The following is a 20,386-nucleotide window of genomic DNA, read 5'->3' as shown; positions in this document are numbered from 1 at the left end:
ACCCCAGTAAGACCGGTAGGCACTGGAGCAGCTATGAGGAGATAACCCATGTCCAAGGGCAAAGGAGAAGCCCCAGCAAGACAGTAGGAGGGGCGAATTCACGTTCAGAATCAAACCCTATTCCCACCAGAGATGCTCAGAGGGCTCAAACAAACCTTGTGTGCACCAGGACCCAGGGACCCCACAGAGACTGAGACAGAACTGTGAGCGTTTCCTGCGGAGGTGCGGGTCGGCAGTGGTCTGCTGCAGGGATGGGCTTTGGGTGTGGGTATGGCGTAACTCCTCTTGGAGGAGGTCACCATTAACCCCACCATAGAGCTGCCAGAACTCACATAGGACTGGGAAATACACTCTTGGAGGGCACCACAGAACCTTGTGCACCAGGACCCAGGAGAAAGGAACAGTGACCACACAGGAGACTTGCCTGTGAGTGTCTGGGAGCCTCTGGCGAAGGCATTGATCGGTGGTGGCCTGCTGCAGGGATCGGGCACGGACTGTAGCAGTGCATGCATGGGATCTTTTGAAGGAGGTCACCATTATCTTCACTACCTCCACCATAGTTTGGCCCAGGTAAATAGGGAGGGAACACAGCTCCACCCATCAACAGAAAATTGGATTAAAGATTTACTGACCAGGGCCTTGCCCAACAGGTTAAGATCCAGTTTCCCCCTCAGCCAGTCTATCCCATCAGGAAGCTTCCATAAGCCTCTTATCCTTCTCTATCAGAGGGCAGACAGACTGCAAACTACAGTCACAGAAAACTAATCAATCTAGTCACATGGACCACAGCCTTGTCTAACTCAATGAAACTATGAACCATGTTGGGCTGTGTAGGGCCACCCAGGATGGACGGGTCATTCATGGTGGAGAGTTCTGACAAAATGTGGTCCACTGGAGAAGGGAATGGCAAACCACTTCAGTATTCCTGCCTTGAGAACCCCATGAATAGTATGAAAAGGCAAAAAGATAGAACACTGAAAGAGGAACTCCACAGGTTGGTAGGTGCCCAATATGCTACTGGAGATCAGTGAAGAAATAATTCCAAAAGGATGCAGAGACGGAGCCAAAGCAAAAACAACATCCAGCTGTGGATGTGACTGGTGATAGAAACAAGGTCCGATGCTATAAAGAGCAATATTGCGTAGGAACCTGGAATGTTAGGTCCATGAATCAAGGCAAGTTGGAAGTGATCAAACAGGAGATGGCAAGAGTGAATGTCAACATTCTAGGAATCAGCGAACTGAAATGGACTGGAATGGGTGAATTTAACTCAGATAACCATTATATCTACTACTGTGGGCAAGAATCCCTTAGAAGAAAATGGAGTAGCCATCATAGTCAACAAAAGAGTCCAAAATGCAGAACTTGGATGCAATCTCAAAAACGACAGAATGATCTCTGTTCATTTTCAAGGCAAACCATTCAATATAACGGTAATCCAAGTCTATGCTTCAACCAGTAATGCTGAAGAAGCTGAAGTTGAACAGTTCAACAAAGACCTAGAAGACCTTCTAGAATTAACACCACCCAAAAATGTCCTTTTCATTATAGGGGACTGGAATGCAAAAGTAGGAAGTCAAGAAGCACCTGGAGTAACAGGAAAATTTGGCCTTGGAATACAGAATGAAGCAGGGCAAAGGCTAATAGAGTTCTGCCAAGAGAATGCACTGGTCATAGCAAACACCCTCTTCCAACAACACAAGAGAAGATTCTACACATGGACATCACCAGATGGCCAACATTGAAATCAGATAGATTATATTCTTTGCAGCCAAAGATGGAGAAGCTCTATACAGTCAGCAAAAACAAGACTGGGAGCTGACTGTGGCTCAGATCATGAACTCCTTATTGCCAAATTCAGACTTAAATTGAAGAAAGTAGGGAAAACCGCTAGACCATTCAGGTGTGACCTAAATCAAATCCCTAACGATTATACAGTGGAAGTGAGAAAGATTTAAGGGACTAGATCTGATAGAGTGCCTGATGAACTATGGATGGAGGTTCATGACATTGTACAGGAGACAGGGATCAGGACCTTCCCCAAGAAAAAGAAATGCAAAAAAGCAAAAAGGCTGTCTGGGGAGGCCTTACAAATAGCTGTGAAAAGAAGAGAAGCCAAAAGCAAAAGGAAAAAGGAAAGATATACCCATTTGAATGCAGAGTTCCAAAGAATAGCAAGGAGAGATAAAAAAGCCTTCCTCAGCGATCCATGCAAAGAAATAGAGGAAAGCAATAGAATGGGAAAGACTAGAGATCTCTTCAAGAAAATTAGAGATACCAAGGGGACATTTCATGCAAAGATGGGCTTAATAAAGGACAGCAATGGTATGGACCTAACAGAAGCAGAAGATATTAAGAAGAGGTGCCAAGAATACACAGAAGAACTGTACAAATAAGATCTTCATGACCCAGATGATTACGATGGTGTGATCACTTACCCAGAGCCAGACATCCTGGAATGTGAAGTCAAGTGGGCCTTAGGAAGTATCACTATGAACAAAGCTAGTGGAGGTGATGGAATTCCAGTTGAGCTATTTCAAATCCTAAAAGATGATTCTGTGAAAGTGCTACACTCAATATGCCAGCAAATTTGGAAAACTTAGCAGTGGCCACAGGACTGAAAAAGTTCGGTTTTCATTCCAATCCCAAAGAAAGGCAATGCCAGAGAATGCTCAAACTACCACACGATTGCACTCACCTCACACACTAGCAAAGTAATGCTCAAAATTCTCCAAGCCAGGCTTCAACAATACGTGAACTGTGAACTTTCAGATGTTCAAGCTGGTTTTAGAAAAAGCAGAGGAACCAGAGATCAAATTGCTAACATTTGCTGGATCATTGAAAAAGCAAGAGAGTTCCAGAAAAACATCTATTTCTGCTTTATTGACTATGCCAAAGCCTTTGACTGTGTGGATCATAACAAACTGTGGAAAATTCTGAAACAGATGGGAATACCAGACCACCTGACCTGCCTCTTCAGAAACCTGTATGCAGGTCAGGAAGCAACAGTTAGAAATGGACATGGAACAACAGACTGGTTCCAAATAGGAAAAGGAGTACATCAAGGTTGTATATTGTTACCGTGGTTATTTAACTTATACGCAGAGTGCATCATAAGAAACGCTGGGCTGGATGAAGCACAAGCTAGAATCAAGATTGATGGGAGAAATATCAATAACCTCAGATATGCAGATGACACTACCCTTATGGCAGAAAGTGAGGAAGAACTAAATGGCTTCTTGATGAACGTGAAAGAAGAGAGTGAAAAAGTTGGCTTAAAACCCAACATTCAGAAAACGAAGATCATGGCATCTGTTCCCATCACTTCATAGCAGATAGATGGGGAAACAGTGACAGACTTTATACTGGCAGGCTCCAAAATCACTGCAGATGGTGATTGCAGCTTACTCCTTAGAAGTAAAGTTATAACCAACCTAGACAGTATTTTAAAAAGGAGAGACATTACTTTGCCAACAAAGGTCCGTCTCATCAAAGCTATGGTATTTCCAGTAGTCATGTATGGATGTGAGAGTTGGACTATAAAGAAAGCTGAGTGCCAAAGAAATGATGCTTTTGAACTGTGGTGTTGGAGAAGACTCTTGAGAGTCCCTTGGACTGCAAGGAGATCCAACCACTTCATCCTAAAGGAAATCAGTCCTGAATGTTCACTGGAATGACTGATGTTGAAGCTGAAACTCCAATACTTAATGCAAAGAGCTGACTCATTTGAAAAGACCCTGATGTTGGGCAAGATTGAAGGCAGGAGGAGAAGGGGACGACAGAGGATGAGATGGTTGGATGGCATCACTAACTCAATGAACATGAGTTTGAGTGAACTCCGGGAGTTCGTGCTGGACAGGGAGGCCTGGTGTGCTGCAGTCCATTGGGTCACAATGAGTCAGACATGACTCAATGACTGAACTGAACTGATAGGTATGAGTGAAGAAAGGACATGGGAAGGGTAGTTGGGAGGCTAAAGTGGAGGTCTAGAGGAGAGGCGAGGTTGTGGGTTAGCAAGAGTTTTAACTTTTCAAACCTAGCTCACTTTCTTTTTAAAAAAATTATTATTTTTTGGCTGCATGACATGCAGAACCTTAAGTTTCTCCAACAAGGGATCAAGCCTGCACCCCTGCAGTTGAAGTGCAGAATCGTAACCATTGGATTGCCAGGAAACCCAAATCCCTCTCAGTTCAGTTCAGTCACTCAGTCATGTCCGACTCTCTGTGACCCCATGAATCACAGCACACCAGGCCTCCCTGTCCATCACTAACTCACGGAGTTCACTCAGACTCACGTCCATCGAGTCAGTGATGCCATCCAGCCATCTCATCCTCTGTCGTCCCCTTCTCCTCCTGCCCCCAATCCCTCCCAGCATCAGAGTCTTTTCCAATGAGTCAACTCTTCGCATGAGGTGGCCAAAGTACTAGAGTTTCAGCGTTAGCATCATTCCTTCCAAAGAAATCCCAGGGCTGATCTCCTTCAGAATGGACTGGTTGGATCTCCTTGCAGTCCAAGGGACTCTCAAGAGTCTTCTCCAACACCACAGTTCAAAAGCATCAATTCTTCGGCGCTCAGCTTTCTTCACATCCTATTAAATGTATTTATCCAAAAATATTGTTTTTGAAAGTTGACTTACCATAAAGTCAACAAAACTCATATTCATTCAATGAGAAATGAAAGATGATTGAAATAAAAAGGAGTATGAGTAGATAGTAGAAAGGGTAGATACTAGATAGTACAGGAAAAAGATAATGACTGAAATCAAGTATAAAATGTAGCTCTGAGCTCCTCGAAGCCTAAGCAGAAAAGGAAATAATCTAGGTGTTGTGATTATCGAACAAAAAATAGCATGCAGACTTCGCTGGTGGCCCAGTGGTTGAGAAGTTGCCTGCCAATGCAGTGGGCAACGGGTACTATCTCTGATCCTGGAAAATTCCATATACCATGGGGCAGCGAAGCCGACGTGTCATCACTACTGAGCCTGCGCGCTTAGACCTGTGCTCTGCAACAAGAGACGCCACCGCAGTGAGAAGCCCTGCACCGCAACTAGAGACAGCAACAAAGACCCAGCATAGCCATAAACTTAAAAAAGTAAAAGGAAGCATGCTAGTTAGCAAGAGAAATAATGTTTTCCTTATAAATATTTAAAGTACTTTATTATAGATGTAACCCAGTTAGCAGTTAGGTCTAGATTCTTGAAACCCAAACCTCAGCTCTTGAGCTAATTGCATTAGTCCATTTTTGGTGGTAGTCATGTAAGTATTTCAAAAACTAAAAATTTCAGAAATATTCAGAACTGAAACACATACGTGGATTTCTTATTTGATACCTTGCTACAGAGGGGAAGTATAAGATAGTAGAGGAAGAAGAGAAATATAGACCAGGTAAGAAACTCATAATGTGACCCATGGGCACCAAGTAAAACCTTAATGTACTTTCTTGAGGACCTTACTATTTGCCTTTTTTTTTCTTACTGGCTTCTGTGGACTAATTCATTTGTGTCCACATACTTCTTCATAGAAGGCATCCTTCCTGCCTTGTAAGTTGCATTGTCAAGGACAAGAATGCCATACACAAACTGGCATTCTTTTTTCTCAGCTGTAGGCATTCCAGCCAGTAAAACCTACTTCCAGAATCAAGGACCTCGAAATCAGAATCATTTCTAATTATTTTAATAAAGTCATCCAGAGTTCCCAATGACTGTGTGAGTTCCCTGCCCCGAGTGCTTATTCTCCACACCTTCCTTCCTAGCCATGTCCTTGGTCAGCAGCATCAGCTACACTTTCTACTCTCCTGGTAAAATGTTAGATCCAAACACACAGGAGGGTCCCAGTAGAGCCAGAGAAAGCGGTACAATAGAGAATAAGAAGTCAGATAAGTTCAGGTTATTGGCACCCAAGACCTCAGCTCTTGAGATAACGGACATAATCCATTTTTGGTAATAGGTCACATTGGTGTAGATTCCAGGGAAAGAAATACCACATCCTCTTCCCCAGCTTGACAATCCTATCAGGATCCATATACCATCAATATGACATGCCAGAGGCCCTCCAGAATCACCCTGCAGAGGAGAGAAAGATCATGAGCACAGTGAAGAAGGGCCATGAAGAGGAGAGTGGTCATCAGGGGTGGAGGTTCCCTACCACGGAGCAGTGAAGCCCATGGAGCTATAGAACTTGGAAGGCAGCCGGACCTCCTACCACTTGAGGGAGACACCAGAAACTTAGAATCATGGAATCTGAAATTGGCAGAAACCTTAGCTAAATATATGAATCGTTTCAAAATACTTACCTGTGATTAAAAAGAAAGATTTTGAAATTTTCACTAAAGTTAAATTCATTGAGGGAACTCTCCTTATTTTTCTATTTTTAGGTCCTTATTGCCATTTTTAGTGTTAAAGTAATTTTTCCTTTATATAAAATGGTGGTGGTAGTAGTTCATAGTCTCTTAGTCTTCCTGTTTTCTTGGTAACAGCTTTGTTAAAATGTAAATCACATACTATTATGTTCAATTTGTATATTCACAGTGTTGTTTGACCATCACCACAACCCTTTTGTGTCACACCCCCTGAGGAAACCTTATACACTTCAGCAGTCACCTTTTCCTCCCATTCCTTCCAGCCCTAGGCCAACAATTATCTACTTTCTTTCTCCGTGGATTTGCATATTATGAACATTTTGTATAAAAGAAACCATATAAAATAGGACTTTTTATGTCTCTCTTCATTCACTTAGCATACTCTTTTCAGGGTTCATAGTGTGTGCATGTACTCCATCCCTTTTTTATGACTGAATAATATTAATTATATTGACATACCACGTTTTTGTTTATCTAGTCATCAGTTGATGGACATTTTACTTTTTACTTTTTGGCTACTATAAATATTGGTGCAGTGAATATAATGTACAAATTTTTATATCAATGTATGTTTTCATTTTTCTTGGGTGTTTACTTTGTAGTGGAATTTCTAAATTATATGGTAAGTCTATACTTTTGTGTGTGTGTGTGTATAAGTCTATACTTAACCTTTTGAGGTTTTCTAGAATGACTGTACCATTTTACATTTTAACTAGGTATATGAAGATTCCAATTCTTTGCCAACCCTTATTATTATCTATCTTGATTATAGTCATCCTAGTGGGTGTGGAGTTGTGTCACTGTACATTGATTGCTTTTTTTAATAATGAATATATAGTTAGGAAATTTTGGCAGAGATGTAGAAGAATGTGCGCATGTGTGTAAAAGAGAGGAAGTAAAACCCAAGTGGTGGTTTTAGAACTGAAAAATAAAAATATCTGAAATAAAAATCTCACTAGATGAACCTAGCAGAAAATGTAGATGGCGGAAGGAAGAAGCAATGATTTGGAATATAGGTTAATTTAAAGTATCAAATTTGAAAAACAGAAAAGGGTAAAAATTAGACAGAGTATTAGGGACTTGTGTGAAAATATCAAAAGGTATAACATAAACTTCTAGTTTTAACTAGAAGAAGAAAAGAAGGAAATGAGGCAGAAAAATACTTGAAGAAATCATGAACGAAAATTTCCCAAATTTTGATGAAAGGTAAAAGAATAGATTAGACAGTATATTAAAAAGCAGAGACATTACTTTGCCAACAAAGGTCCATCTAGTCAAGGCTATGGTTTTTCCAGTAGTCATGTGTGGATGTGAGAGTTGGACTATAAAGAAAGCTGAGTTGATGTTTTTGAACTGTGGTGTTGGAGAAGATTCTTGAGAGTCCCTTGGACTGTAAGGAGATCCAACCAGTTCATCCTAAAGGAGATCAGTCCTGGGTGTTCATTGGAAGGACTGATGTTGAAGTGGAAACTCCAATATTTTGGCCACCTGATGCAAAGAGCTGACTCATTTGAAAAGACCCTGATGCTGGGAAAGATTGAAGGCAGGAGGAGAAGGGGAGAAGGGGATGACAGAGGATGAGATGGTTGGATGGCATCACCAAATCAATGGATTTGGGTGGACTCCAGGAGTTGGTGATGGACAGGGAGGCCTGGTGTGCTGCAGTCCATGGGGTCGCAAAGAGTCGGACACGACTGAGTAACTGAATTGAACTGAAAAGAATGGATTAAAATAACAACTCAGTGAATCCCAAAAAGGATAAAGACAAAGAAAACCACACCTAGCATATGATTCAAACTTCTAACAATCAATATGAATGAAAATATATTGAATGAAGCCAGAGAACAGTACATTACACCCAATGGAGGGAGACACAAATAATTGCCGATTTTTCATCAGATAGTTATGATCAGGAGACAATGGAATGACACATTTTAAGTGTACAATGAAATGTTTCTTCCTTGAAAAAATTTAAAAGTTGGCATTTCTATGTTAACCTCTTAATATATTTATGAAAACATGAGACTCTGAAAACCCAAACACCAGTGGTTAGCATTACTCTAGATCAATAGTTGAAGAGATTAATAGATAAAGTTTAAGTGATTTATCCAGATGCAAAGAAGAATTTTTGTAAGAACGCTTGTCTTCTGATTCCCAATTCACTGTTGTTTACAGATGGGCAAACCTGGAACCAAATTAAGATGTCATGTTAAAATTAAAAATTTCAAGAGCAAACCCTAACCTGGCAGGTATCCTTCCCTTTCTTAACATCACCGGCACAAATCATGGTTTCCATGATGACTGGCTGTATTTGTGGCAAGAAGGAGCCCAGTGGGTTATAGATGTTTTCACATTTCTGGCGTTTAATGATGGGTACTTCTGCTTCCTGGAGTATGGTAGGGTAATCAGCATCTGTAGAGATAAATAGGAATGAAAGGAAAAGTAACCTGGAACAGTAGGGACAACATTCAGTCATGATATGCAGACATCTCGGAATGGTAATCCAAAAGCAGAATACAGTCACTTTCTAATCCTGTTGGCTAATGGAACAGTTTTGTGGCATAGTTAATCTAAAACAATGGATAATTAAAAATTCTGTTTGTGATTTTTTGATCGCCCATCTGGGGCATTCTTAATGTTCTAGATAAAGAGAAATTCTGATATATTTTGATTAAGTAAAAATGTGAATATTCTAAAGTATTCAAAGAGTTGACACAACACTTTGAAAACAGATTAAATAAGCACTAGAAGGCAATGGCACTCCACTCCAGTACTCTTGCCTGGAAAATCCCATGGATAGAGGAGCCTGGTGGGCTGTAGTCCATGGGGTCGCTAAGAGTCGGACACGACTGAGCGACTTCACTTTCACTTTTCCCTTTCATGCATTGGAGAAGGAAATGGCAACCCACTCCAGTGTTCTTGCCTGGAGAATCCCAGGGACGGGGGAGCCTGGTGGGCTGCCGTCTATGGGGTCGCACAGAGTCAGACACGACTGAAGCGACTTAGCAGCAGCAGCAGACTCTTTTCAAACTTCAAATCAGATTTGTTAACCTCTGTTTCAGAGAGGTAATTATGTATTTAAATTGTTAGTATTAAAAAATAAGTAGTTAAATAATATATATAAATTGTTAGTATTTGTTCTTACCAGTATAGCTAGATTATAGCCGAAATATGGGTTAATAATCAATGGCACCCCACTCCAATACTCTTGCCTGGAAAATCCCATGGACAGAGGAGCCTGGTGGGCTGCAGTCCATGGGGTTGCTAAGAGTCGGACACGACTGAGTGACTTCACTTTCTCTTTTCTCTTTCATGCATTGGAGAAGGAAATGGCAACCCACTCCAGTGTTCTTGCCTGGCGAATCCCAGGGACGGGGGAGCCTGGTGGGCTGCCGTCTCTGGGGTCGCACAGAGTCGGACACGACTGAAGCGACTTAGCAGCAGTAGCAGTAGTCATATAAATAGGCAGATATTTTATTTGAAAACTTCTGGAGAGTGTCGGTTGATCTGGTTTTGTAGAAAATCTTTGCTACAGTATTGAAATGCCCAGAATATGAATACCCTGAAGTGGGTACAAGAAGGTGATGTATAAAACACCCCCTTGTTGTGTGCATTCTCACCTTCTTCTTTCAGTTTTCCCCATCCAGTCACCCAGCAAGAGTCTGGAATTATCAACCGCTTCTTTTTGACATTGGACAAGCAAATGGGCAGGATGGAAGAACTGTAGGTGACTCTAGAGAACAGCCTCAACAGGGCAATGTCTCCACTGACATTACTGTATGTGGGATGGATGACAATTCGGCTCACACGAAGTATCACGCCTTCATCGAGGTTGTCCCTATCAACTGACCCCAGCTGCACAGTGTACAAGAAAGGAATCCGTGTCCTGAGCGGAAGAGAAAGAGGAGAATAAAAGTGGGCTGTGCTTCTCTGCTTACAGCTGGGTCACAGCAAGCTGCCTTTGTGTGGTTGAGTCTTCGGGGAAGAAAGGAGGGTAACAGACTTGGAATTAACCAGGCTGCTTCCAGCTTGGCCTAGGTTTTGTATGTCTCCTCTTCTCCTACCCCACCTCCCTGCCACTCTTTCTTTTGTTGTCTACTGTTTCTGTGGTATGCTTTTTTATTCTAACGGCCAGACTTTTGTCTTAGTTTTTCCCTCGTTCTCTTAGTCACCTCTGCTGTTCTCCATTGTTTCAGCCATCACAAATATGCTTAGTAGTTATTGTTTTATTTTCAGTTTTGATTTCTGAGCATAGACCTTTATTTCTGCATAAGAATTTAAAGCAAAATATAATCACCAAGTTTATATATGTGTGTGTCTGTGTGTTCATGTAATTTAAAATGTCAAGTAGTTTCATAAGATTTACAAAATAAATGAATGACAGACATCCTCTGCCCTGCTGCCCTCAATTCTTGCTATCCAAAGGCAATCACTTTCAACTGGTAGCTCTTTCTTCTAGCATTTTCCCTATATTTTTAAGAAACCCTATATATTGCCATTAATTGTTTTTTCAATTTTAGAACATTGTATTCTTATGTACATGGTGAGGATTGAACCAACAATTACAGCCACTTCACCCACTTCCTTTCATCATCCTCCTAATCTATGATAACTTTTTGTCATATTAGTATTTAATAGGTATGTTTTGTGACTATGAAAACATTCACCTCCTGGCCATGTTTGGTACTGTAATTATATTTCTTGTAAAACTTTTTGCTTCTTCTGGAGCTAATATACGGTCTCACTTATTTGCTTTTTTAGTTTTCTGTGTACCTGTCACTACCTCATCAGTTTTCCCCAGCTGTCTGCCAAAAGTGAAAGTCTCTCAGTATGTTGAGACTGTTCGGCATTCTATCGATACTATACTTTTCTTTAAGACCTCTGCCCTATAACTCCAATCTTGGTAATTTTTTTTCTGATTTTCTTGAGGATTCTCTTCTGTGTTGTATTCTGTTTCTGTTTTTGTTTTTTTTTTTATTCTATGTTTTCCTGTTTTCCCTCCTTCATTTTGGTGAAGCATATTCACTATGGCTTCCTGAGGAATTGTTCATGACAGCTGCTGCTCAAAATGTTCGTGCTTTGTGTATCTGAGAATGTCTTATTTCTGTCCCACACTTGTTGGACAGTTTGTAGATATGGGTAGACTTCTAAGCTGGAATTCTCTCAGCATTTTTAAGTTATTACTTTATTTGAACTTTTTGTTATTGAAGGGTTTGGTTGTTTCGTTCTTTATATATGTCATCTATTGTGACACAACAAATTACCATAAAGCTCAGAGGCTGCAAACAGCAAACCTTTCACAGTGTCTGTTCGTCAGGAGTCTGGTTCCTTCTGAGCAGGCTATACTGAAGCTGGTGTGCAGTGTCGTCTCTAGTCTCGACTCAGAGAGGGGCTGTCACGTCTTCATCAGCCGTTGGCTGGAGACATCTTTCTTCACGGCTGCTCACCACATGGTACCTTGCTTCTCTCACAGATTGTGTTTGTGACCCGAAACAGCCTAAGACAGAGCTCCTGACTGGTGTGTAGGAGGTGATTTGGTGATAAGTAAGAAAAATTTCTAATATAGTGACCACTTACATCATTCTTTTTTTTTTGTTGTTTTTACCTCTGTGCCCTGTCCTGAGTCCAGGATGACCTAGGTTTCCTTCTGCCTGCTTGTCTTGGAACTTGCCTTTGTCTGTTGGTTCATTTGTTCAGTTATTTATCGAGAACCTACCTCTGTGTGTCTAATCACCAGTGGGAACTCACATTTGTAAGCAGTGTGCTGCTGTGACTATCCACCTGTCACTTAGGAGGGAGCCCCCACAGACGTGGGAGTTGGAGAGCTGCAGGCTGACCTGCCAAGGCCAGCGCGTGGCGGCAGCATCCTTGCCACCCACAACACGGCCTGAGTATACAGGTCGTCCACACACTAGAGGAAGAGGAGAGAGAAACGTGAAAGTCCGCTTGTCCTGTCCTTCTGATCCCCGTCTTCTCATCATCTCCAAACTCCCATCCATCTCCAGGACCTGAGTCCTCCCTAGCCTCCATTCTCTGTCCTATTCCAGTTCCAAACCCAGCAGTCTTGGACCCAAGTGGAAACCACTCACCTGACTGGAGGGTTTTCTTTTGGAAAGAGGATATGAAAGACCCTAAAACAAATACACTGCATCATTAATATATAACAACACACATATATAATATACAACAACACCTATTATATATCCAGGTTTTCTGAATAGAAGGGCTTTCTGTGACTTCAATCTCTCAGATTCGTGTTATAGGCCAAATTTTTATATCTACCTATTAGAAATCTTGCTAATTACATACTTACGTGACTTTTTAGCAGCATTTATGGAACATAATTCAACTTTTACTTAACGATTCACCGTCTCCTTCAGGAATATCAAGTATGTGAGGTTGTAAATGCATTCATGCCTTCAGATGTTTTTAAGGTGTATACGCTGTTTATTTTTGTCGTGTTTTCTTCAACTGTACTAGCATTTTGCAGTATCTGTGTCTCTTTCTTTGCTGCTACCTATTATCTTTTTGCTACCCTCAGCCAATCCTGCCTTTAAATCACCATGGGCTGGAAAAATAAATGAACAATATAATTCCTGAAATCAAGGACGGGCATTTGTACTTTCAGTTCCATTTGCTTGAATTACTATTTTCCTTGATTTTTTTAGCCAAATTACTCATCTCGTCCAAGTCTTGGATCCAATAGCTTCTTCTTACAGAAACTTTCCTGATCCACCCTGTTTAAAATATAATGCCTCTCGACACTCTAGAGGTCCCTTTCAGGTCACAGTATATACTGCTTTCTAACCTGCCTTATAATTTACATATTTGCTACAGGCTTTGACTGTAACCCCGCCCCCCTCCCCAGGGCAGGGATCTTTGTGTTTACTGCCATTTCCAAGAGCCCTGATTTGTTTGGAGCCTGGCACACAGGGTCCCCTCAGACTTTCTCAGGGCACACCCTTCAGAAGTCACATCTCATGTGTGCAGTGTCCTAGTAGTCTATATGGTAACTTCTTGAGCCAAAAACCGTCTGCCTCTCCCCACCTCCACCTCAGGGGCTCACCCAGCAGAAGGGACAGCAGGAAGGCACAGCCCCCAGGACCCATATTTCTCTCCTCAGTGTCAGCACTTCCTGCTCTCTGGACTCAGGCTCCCAGGGTGAGGCAGGCTGGGGAGCAGCCTCAGAAGAGGGCAGGACCGGCCTCTCCTCCTGGTTGGATCCTCAGCTGTACCCGCCTCCTCCTGGGTCCTCACCCTGGCCAGGAGCTGAAGAGACCAGACTTGAGAAGTGCAGCTGTGGGACCCAGGAGAGGCACTGGGCTCGAGGTGCCCCCTGCTGTCCAGGAGGGCAAAGTGTCTGGGGCCTTTGCCTCTGGGGGCAGGGAGGGGTGAGCGGTGGGCACAGTTGCTGCTGCCCAGGGCAGGTTGGAGGACTCGGAAAGGAGTGGAGCCCTGTCTCTAGTAAGGAAATGGAGGATCAGCAGGATTCTTCACAAAAGAAATGAAAAAGAGGAAATTAACCCAAAACCCAGCTAATATTTTCTAATTTTTTTTTTTCCATCTTCCTTTACAGTGTTAGTCATAGAATGTATTGCAAGTTAGATTTTCTGGGAAACAGACTGTAAGTCAGAGATTTGTGTGCAGTTTATTGGGAAGGAGTCTTAGAATCAACACCTTGGTGGGGATGGGGGGGAATGGAAACAGGATTGGGCAAAAGCATCGTGATGCATTGGCAACAGAGGCCTCAGCCAATCCCACAGGTTGCTCTGGAGCTCGGATGGCCCTTCAAATATGCCCTGAAATGAGATGGGAAGGCTGGATCCTTGAACTTCTAAAGGACTGGGTGCAGGTGGCCTCCTGGAGGGGGCATTACCTGGGGAGAAAGATGTCTCTGGTGGCAGCCTTGGGACGGACTTGCCTTTGAGCTGTCAACGGCCAGCACTCCTGGTTGCTAGGAAATGGAAAGCTTCAGTACTGCCTCTGCCACAGAATTTCTCTCTGCGCCTTTCACGTTTCCTGTCCCCATTGTTTATAGGTGCTAAGTCTGCAGAGGCAGCATTTAGTAGTGTTAAAGCATGTTGTTGCTCTCTTATATCTTAAACTTTTATGAATTTTGAAAAAAACCACCATAATAATTTTTAAAAACACCAGAAAGTGTAGCTGTTTTGGTAATTGTTATTCAGTTATAAGCAACATAGATTCACTTAAACTAGCTTAAACAGTGAGAAATTGTTTTAAAGGTATTGTGTGGGCCAAAATATATCTCCCCACTCTGTAGTTGTATAGTTGCAGTCCAAACCCCAAATACCTTAGAACGTGATCAGATTTTTAGATAGTGTCTCTAACAGAGGTAATTGAGGTTAAAGTGTGGTTGTGTGTATGTGTGCTGAGTCACTCAGTCGTGTCTGACTCTTTGCCAACACATGGACTGTAGCCCGCCAGGCTCCTCTCTCCATGGGATTCACCAGGCAAGAATACTGGAGTGAGTTGCCATTTCCTTCTCCAAGGGATCTTCCTGACCCAGAGATCGAACACCATTTCCTGCGTTGGCAGGTGGATTCTTTACCACTAAGCACCTGGGAAGCCCCAAATGAGATCATTACGATAGGCCTTAACCCAGTATGATGGTGTCCTTATAAGAAGAGGACATTTGAATGCAGACGGACGCAGAGAGGGAAGAAGGCCCAGGAAACCTGGATCAGACTGTCCCTCTCGTTGCTCTGAAGGAACCCCCCCTGCTGACCTCTTAATCTCAGACTTCTCACGTCTAAAACTGAGAAAACACATTTCTGGTCTTGAAGCCCCCTTTGTGGTACTTTGTTATGACAGCCTCGGCAAACCACTGCAGGTATCTGAGAAGAGTGAGGAGAGCGGAGTGAGAGGACCTCTGGGGCTGTGCTTGGACAGATGGAGCCCAGAGCTGGAGCCCAGAGCTGGCCGGGGGCTTTGAATCCATGACGTCTCGAGAGCTCAGGGCAGCTGTTCCAAATGCTCACCCTGGTCCTCTGCCGGCAGGATGGCCCAGCCACCCTCCATGTCTTTTCATTCTGTCCTACTGTAAACTACTCAAGTTTTTTCCAAAGAATTTGAACAGCTGATCTTTTCCTACCAGGCCGTAGTTTCATGGCTTTGGACTCTACGTGTCCTTGCAGTACGATGCCCTCGCGTCTGTGCCCTCGTGCGTGAGGAGCACGCAGGGATATGGCCAGCTCAGCCACAGGGACCGTTGTGGTGGGGAAGTGCCGCATGTGCTGTGTCTCAGGACAGTAAGGTGTCTACCTCTTGCAACACGTTTTTCAGATTTTAGAAGTGGACACTTCAAAAAAAATTAATCCTTCCTCTATTTGTTTACCTACTGCCATGACTGAATATTGTAACCTAATTGATGTTTTGCAAATCTAGTTGTCTTCATTTGTGATTACTTGAGGGGTTTGGATCCTGATTTAACACGTCAGCTCTAAGAAAGCATTTTGATACTATCAAGGAAATTTGATCATTAACTGGGTATTAGGTGGTATGAAAGAGTTATTGTTAATTTTGATAGGTGTAACAGTAATAGTGAGTTATGTAAGCAAATGTCCATTCTTACAAGAGTGAGAACCCATGAGTCCTTTCTAAATCTAAGCTAAACTCTTGGGAATTCCCTGGCGGTCCACTGGTTAGGACTCGGCACTTTCACTGCCATGGTCTCAGGTTCAACCCCTGGTCTGGGAACTGAGATCCCACAAAGCTTCATGGGGTGACCAAAAAGCTAAACTCTTGTACCATATTGGAGAAATCTCCCCTGGTCTTCAGCCTACAGTGCTGTTATTTTCATGGTGATGACTGCACGACCTTAAAGAAGTCACCTTTCCCCTAAGGCCTGTGTTTTCCTGTTGTGCCATGAAGGCTCTAGAATCAGCTGATGCTCTCCAAGTTTCTTTGCAGATGTAACATTGACTTACGAATTGCTTATCTATTTGTTTTTATTTGTCTTTGTCTATTGCCTCTGTTATCCCTCTACAAATACTTTCTTATTTTTGACTTAGCTATCAAGAAACATTTTGGGTGGGTCTCCCATTTTAATGCTCCTTTGCTTCTTCTAAGAAAGAAAGTACGAGTTGAAGCAAAAGAGCAAGTGTTTAATGTCCATTCTAGAGATTTTCCTGGAGATAACTCTTCCAGCTCTGTGTCTGTCTCATCATGCCCTATCTTTGGGTCCTAGATTCTCTGTTCCCAGACTGTTATTCTGCTATCATTAACGTTATCTTCAAATACCTCTGTTGGTTTGGGAAGTGGCAACATGGTGGTGTTGGTGAAAGCTTTATTAGTTGCCACGTGGCTTGTTGCCTAGTTGCCTTTTCATCTCTGCAAAATGGGAATTACTAATACCCCACAAGATTTGGGTAGGAATTAAATGAGATACAGGGCAAGTACTTAGACTATTTAAGCACAAAACAATAAATAGTAGCCACTGTTTTTATTAGTGTTTTTGTTGAAATAATATCCCAGTTTTAAGTCCTGTCTTGATTCTGTCAAGCAGGTCCTCTTGGTGATGGCTTTGATATTAACGGTGCCTATAGACCAGGATTTCTCAGCCTTGGCACTGTGGATGTTTGAGGCCAGGTGATTCTTTCTTGTGGGGGGCTGTCCTGTGAATCGGGGGATGTTAAGCAGCATCTCTGGCTTTAACCTGCTGGATGTCAGGAGTACCACCCACCCCTAGTTGTGACAACCAGAAATGTCACCAGGTGGGGAGAAGTGGAGTGCAGAGTCACCACCCCTGGTTGAGAACCACTGCTATAGAGTAAGGATGCCGCTGCAGGTTGCAGTCTTCTCTTGCGCACCCTGAGAACAAAACAGGGGCAGCAGTACATTTGCAGGGGTTTTAGCTGTTTATCTGTGGTTCCAGGAAAGGTAGATGGATTCCATTGTCTCTTTTCTATCAGATCAGTCTCTCATACTGGAAAATGGATAAATCCCTTTATGAAAGTCTTCTAAAGAATTATTGATTTCTCCAGCCAGTGTGTCGCAGGCCCTGGCCTGGCAGCAACAGACAGCTATGCCCTCTATTGAAAGATCCAGTTTGGTCTTAGTTTCCACTAACCAGTATGTCTTGGAACTAGCGCATATGCTTGGCATTTATGTCAGGGCCAAGGCCTGCACGAGCTTCTAGACAGCCCTCTTCCTCTTCCTGCCCTTTGCCTCGCTGGCCTGCACTCACTTTCTCCACAGGGGCAGTCCTGCTCTGAGCTCCCACCTACGTGCCCTGGGTCCTGCTGCCTTTTAATCAGTCTCCCTTTGCAGGAGTTGCTTCTGTTCTTTTGATCACTAAGGTAAAATATTTTTTGTTTATTCACTTGAATTTGTAATAAATGAATTTTTCCTTTCCCTTTTGACAGCTAGCTTTCTTAGTCTATTGCTTTCATTTTGTTATTTAGAAAATAAGATTTGATACTTTCTCTTTCAATACAGTATAATAGATACTGTTAGAAAATCAGGAAGATGATGACAGCAGTTTTTCTCTTCTCAAGGTTGTTCTCACCTATTCAGAAGAAGTAAAGCTGTGTGCAGTCAATTTCTGATGGAATATAGCAAGAGGTACAAATAACTAGAATCAACGGGCAGGTGTGATTTTGGAGTTGTACACAGGTCTTTAATAGAGCTTACTAATAGTGAATGGAGGTAATTTGGTATTGTGGAAGGAGCTGAATCTTTTGAGTCAGACAGTCCTGAATAAATCTGTTAAATATTCAGTGTGTGAACTTAGCAAGTTACTTAACCTCTTTGGTCCTCAGGTGTTGTGTGTGTGTGTGTGTTTTCATTTGTAAAAGTGGAATAAATAATGCCTTCTTGAGTTGTTAGGGCCAGATAAGATAATTGTTAAAGTGGCCAGTATAGTAATTGATACAAAGAAGATATAAAGTGAATACAAGTTCCTGCCATAGTTGGAGGTGAGATAAAGATGTCATGACACCCAGAGAAACCACTTTGGCAGGCAGCAGGACTTGGCTCAAGTCATCTCAGCGTAGACTCTGGACTCAGCTTTTTAGATTCTGAAATTCTTGTCAGAGCACCTAAAATAGATCAAATTCAAGAGACTGACTCACTAAAATTTAAGAGACTTGTGCATAAACCAGGATGTTGATTTGCAATGAGGACTATTCGTGTTTTTCATTTGGCATTTTCATTTTTCCCTACCTGGGCTCACCTTCTTGATGTTGAGTAGGGAAACCAAATTAGTAAAAAAGAGTGATGGTTCGAAGAGGCTTCAAAGATCAGAACAAGTGAAACTGGCAAATCTCTACAAGCATTTCACTCAAGAGGATGAAATATCCCTTTTAAAAAGAACTGGGTTGTTTTTCTAAATAAATACAAAGTTTATGTTCATCAGACTCAGAGTCTCTCTCCTTTAACAGCCCAGGGTCTGATGAACACAAAGGCATCTGGCTTTTGTTTTCTTCGATTCCATGTGGAGACCCTTCCTCTTCCTAATGATGTTCTTCTGCAGTCAGTGCCAAATACTGTTGGTAACACTTAAGCTTTCCCTGGTATGGTCTCATTCCTGGTATGCTGCCTTGAGATTATACCCAAATCTCCATGTTTAGCTTATTCCTAAAACACAGAATCATGTATTTACTGATATTTTGTGCATCCTTTCTACAGAAAACTCTCTTTTCGTCTCATTCATTATGTGTATGTTTTACTTGTTAAGTTTCAGTTTTTGAAGATTTTGGTGAGCAGTTGGTAGGGCGGTGCTGTGTAGTTCCCATTCCCCCATCACCAAAGGTCCTTGAGCAGTTAGTTAGTTTTCCAGTGCTACAGTATTAAAAAGTATCATGTCAGACATCCGGCGTGTGAAACAAGCAAACTTAACACTTTGACCTGAGAGTTGTATCAAACAACTTCTAAAGTAACTTACAACTATTTTATGATTTTAAAACATGTTTTTATCTCTTTACTTGATTTCTTGGCTTTAATAGAACATGTTTTTCTAAATAAATACAAAGTTTATCTTCATCAGACTAAGAGTCTCTCTCCTTTTGCAGCCTAGGGTGGATCTTTAGATCCATCCTCTTCACTCATATTCTTTTGTCATTTCTTACTTATTTAGTATCTCATATATTTAATAAGTTCATCTTTTGCTGAAGCATTTTTCCAGTGTCAGTTATGCCTTGCTTGCAGTTCTGTAGTGCTGTCTAAAAAATAAATCCTGACATCTTATAAACATGCACAGTGTTGAGTATAGATTATAATTGGTCTTTGAATCCTGCTTATATTTTGCATAATTTTTGCATTTGGGAAATTAATTTTTTTCAATGTTCTTAACTATTTTCTTCATTTATGGAAGGATTTTTGATGGCCCAGATTTAACTTTTTAAATTAATTTTTATGTAATTTAAAAATTTTTATGTAACTATCTTATAGTTAATTTTTATGTAACTATCTTATCTTTGCAGTTATTAATGAAAATTGTCATTTTCAAACAGTGATTTTATTGGTATTGAATGAAATTTGAGCAAGAAATGTTTCACTTTGCTGCTGTTCATTTTACCATCTTCCTGAAACTCCTAATTGTTTTTCACTATTATTTGTCTAGTAATATGGAATATCCTGAATCATTTTAATCAGTATCTTATGAAATTGATAAATTGATTCACTGCTGGCCAGCATAAAATCTTGTGTTCTTAGCAGCTCTTCATATATCAAGAAAAGGATGGGATGCAAGCAGCCATACAGTTCTTAGTGAGACTTGTTCTTAGACCCTTCTCTGCACACAACCGTGCAGTGCTCTCAGTGGGATGAACAGGAGACTCAGAAATACCCTCTGCCCAAACTTCAATTTAGCCCCGCCCCAGGCCTCTGCTTAATGTTTGACTGCTGAAAACAGTCAGTTTTCACCTCCAGACCCTTCCCTATTGCATTTGGAGAAGATGGCCATTGTGTCTGCAGTGATTCTTGCCTCCTGATACTTACACCTTGTCGAGTCACTTCTAAAGAATAGACTACAGCAGAAGTGAGATGTCTTTCTGGTTATAGAAAGACT

At 41.8% G+C, this 20,386-nt stretch overlaps 2 protein-coding genes across 4 annotated transcripts in view; one reads left to right on the top strand and one right to left on the bottom strand.

Annotated features, from left to right (window-relative positions):
* Positions 1 to 20,386, top strand: part of SH3D19 (SH3 domain containing 19) — a 209,126-nt gene that overhangs the window by 30,520 nt on the left and 158,220 nt on the right. The gene's annotated exons all lie outside the window — the stretch shown is intronic.
* Positions 5,684 to 14,793, bottom strand: LOC113875061 (serine protease 48-like). Of its 2 annotated transcripts, XM_027513438.1 has the most exons (6): positions 13,424 to 14,793; positions 12,447 to 12,488; positions 12,106 to 12,268; positions 9,978 to 10,243; positions 8,600 to 8,769; positions 5,684 to 6,061 (listed from the first exon to the last, which is right to left on the bottom strand). In XM_027513438.1, exons 1-6 carry the CDS (start codon positions 13,464 to 13,466, stop codon positions 5,786 to 5,788), a joined length of 960 nt encoding a protein of 319 aa, XP_027369239.1. In that variant the 5' UTR covers positions 13,467 to 14,793; the 3' UTR covers positions 5,684 to 5,785. The 2 variants fall into 2 exon arrangements, with proteins under 2 accessions (XP_027369239.1, XP_027369238.1); XM_027513437.1 differs by having other exon boundaries at positions 12,106 to 14,793.

The sequence above is a fragment of the Bos indicus x Bos taurus genome, chromosome 17 (assembly GCF_003369695.1).
Source record: "Bos indicus x Bos taurus breed Angus x Brahman F1 hybrid chromosome 17, Bos_hybrid_MaternalHap_v2.0, whole genome shotgun sequence".
NCBI classification, from domain to species: domain Eukaryota; kingdom Metazoa; phylum Chordata; class Mammalia; order Artiodactyla; family Bovidae; genus Bos; species Bos indicus x Bos taurus.
The sequence above is the reverse complement of the archived record's forward strand: the minus strand, read 5'-3'. Positions and strand labels throughout refer to the sequence as shown.

Excerpts from the sequence above, each read along its gene's own strand:
- LOC113875061 (XM_027513437.1), bottom strand. The coding sequence starts at position 12,356 with ATGGATGGGAGTTTGGAGATGATGAGAAGACGGGGATCAGAAGGACAG. Across the intron at positions 8,770-9,977 it reads GGGAAAACTGAAAGAAGAAG|ATGCTGATTACCCTACCATA; the intron begins GTGAGAATGCAC and ends TTATCTCTACAG. Across the intron at positions 6,062-8,599 it reads AAGGGAAGGATACCTGCCAG|GGTGATTCTGGAGGGCCTCT; the intron begins GTTAGGGTTTGC and ends TCTCCTCTGCAG.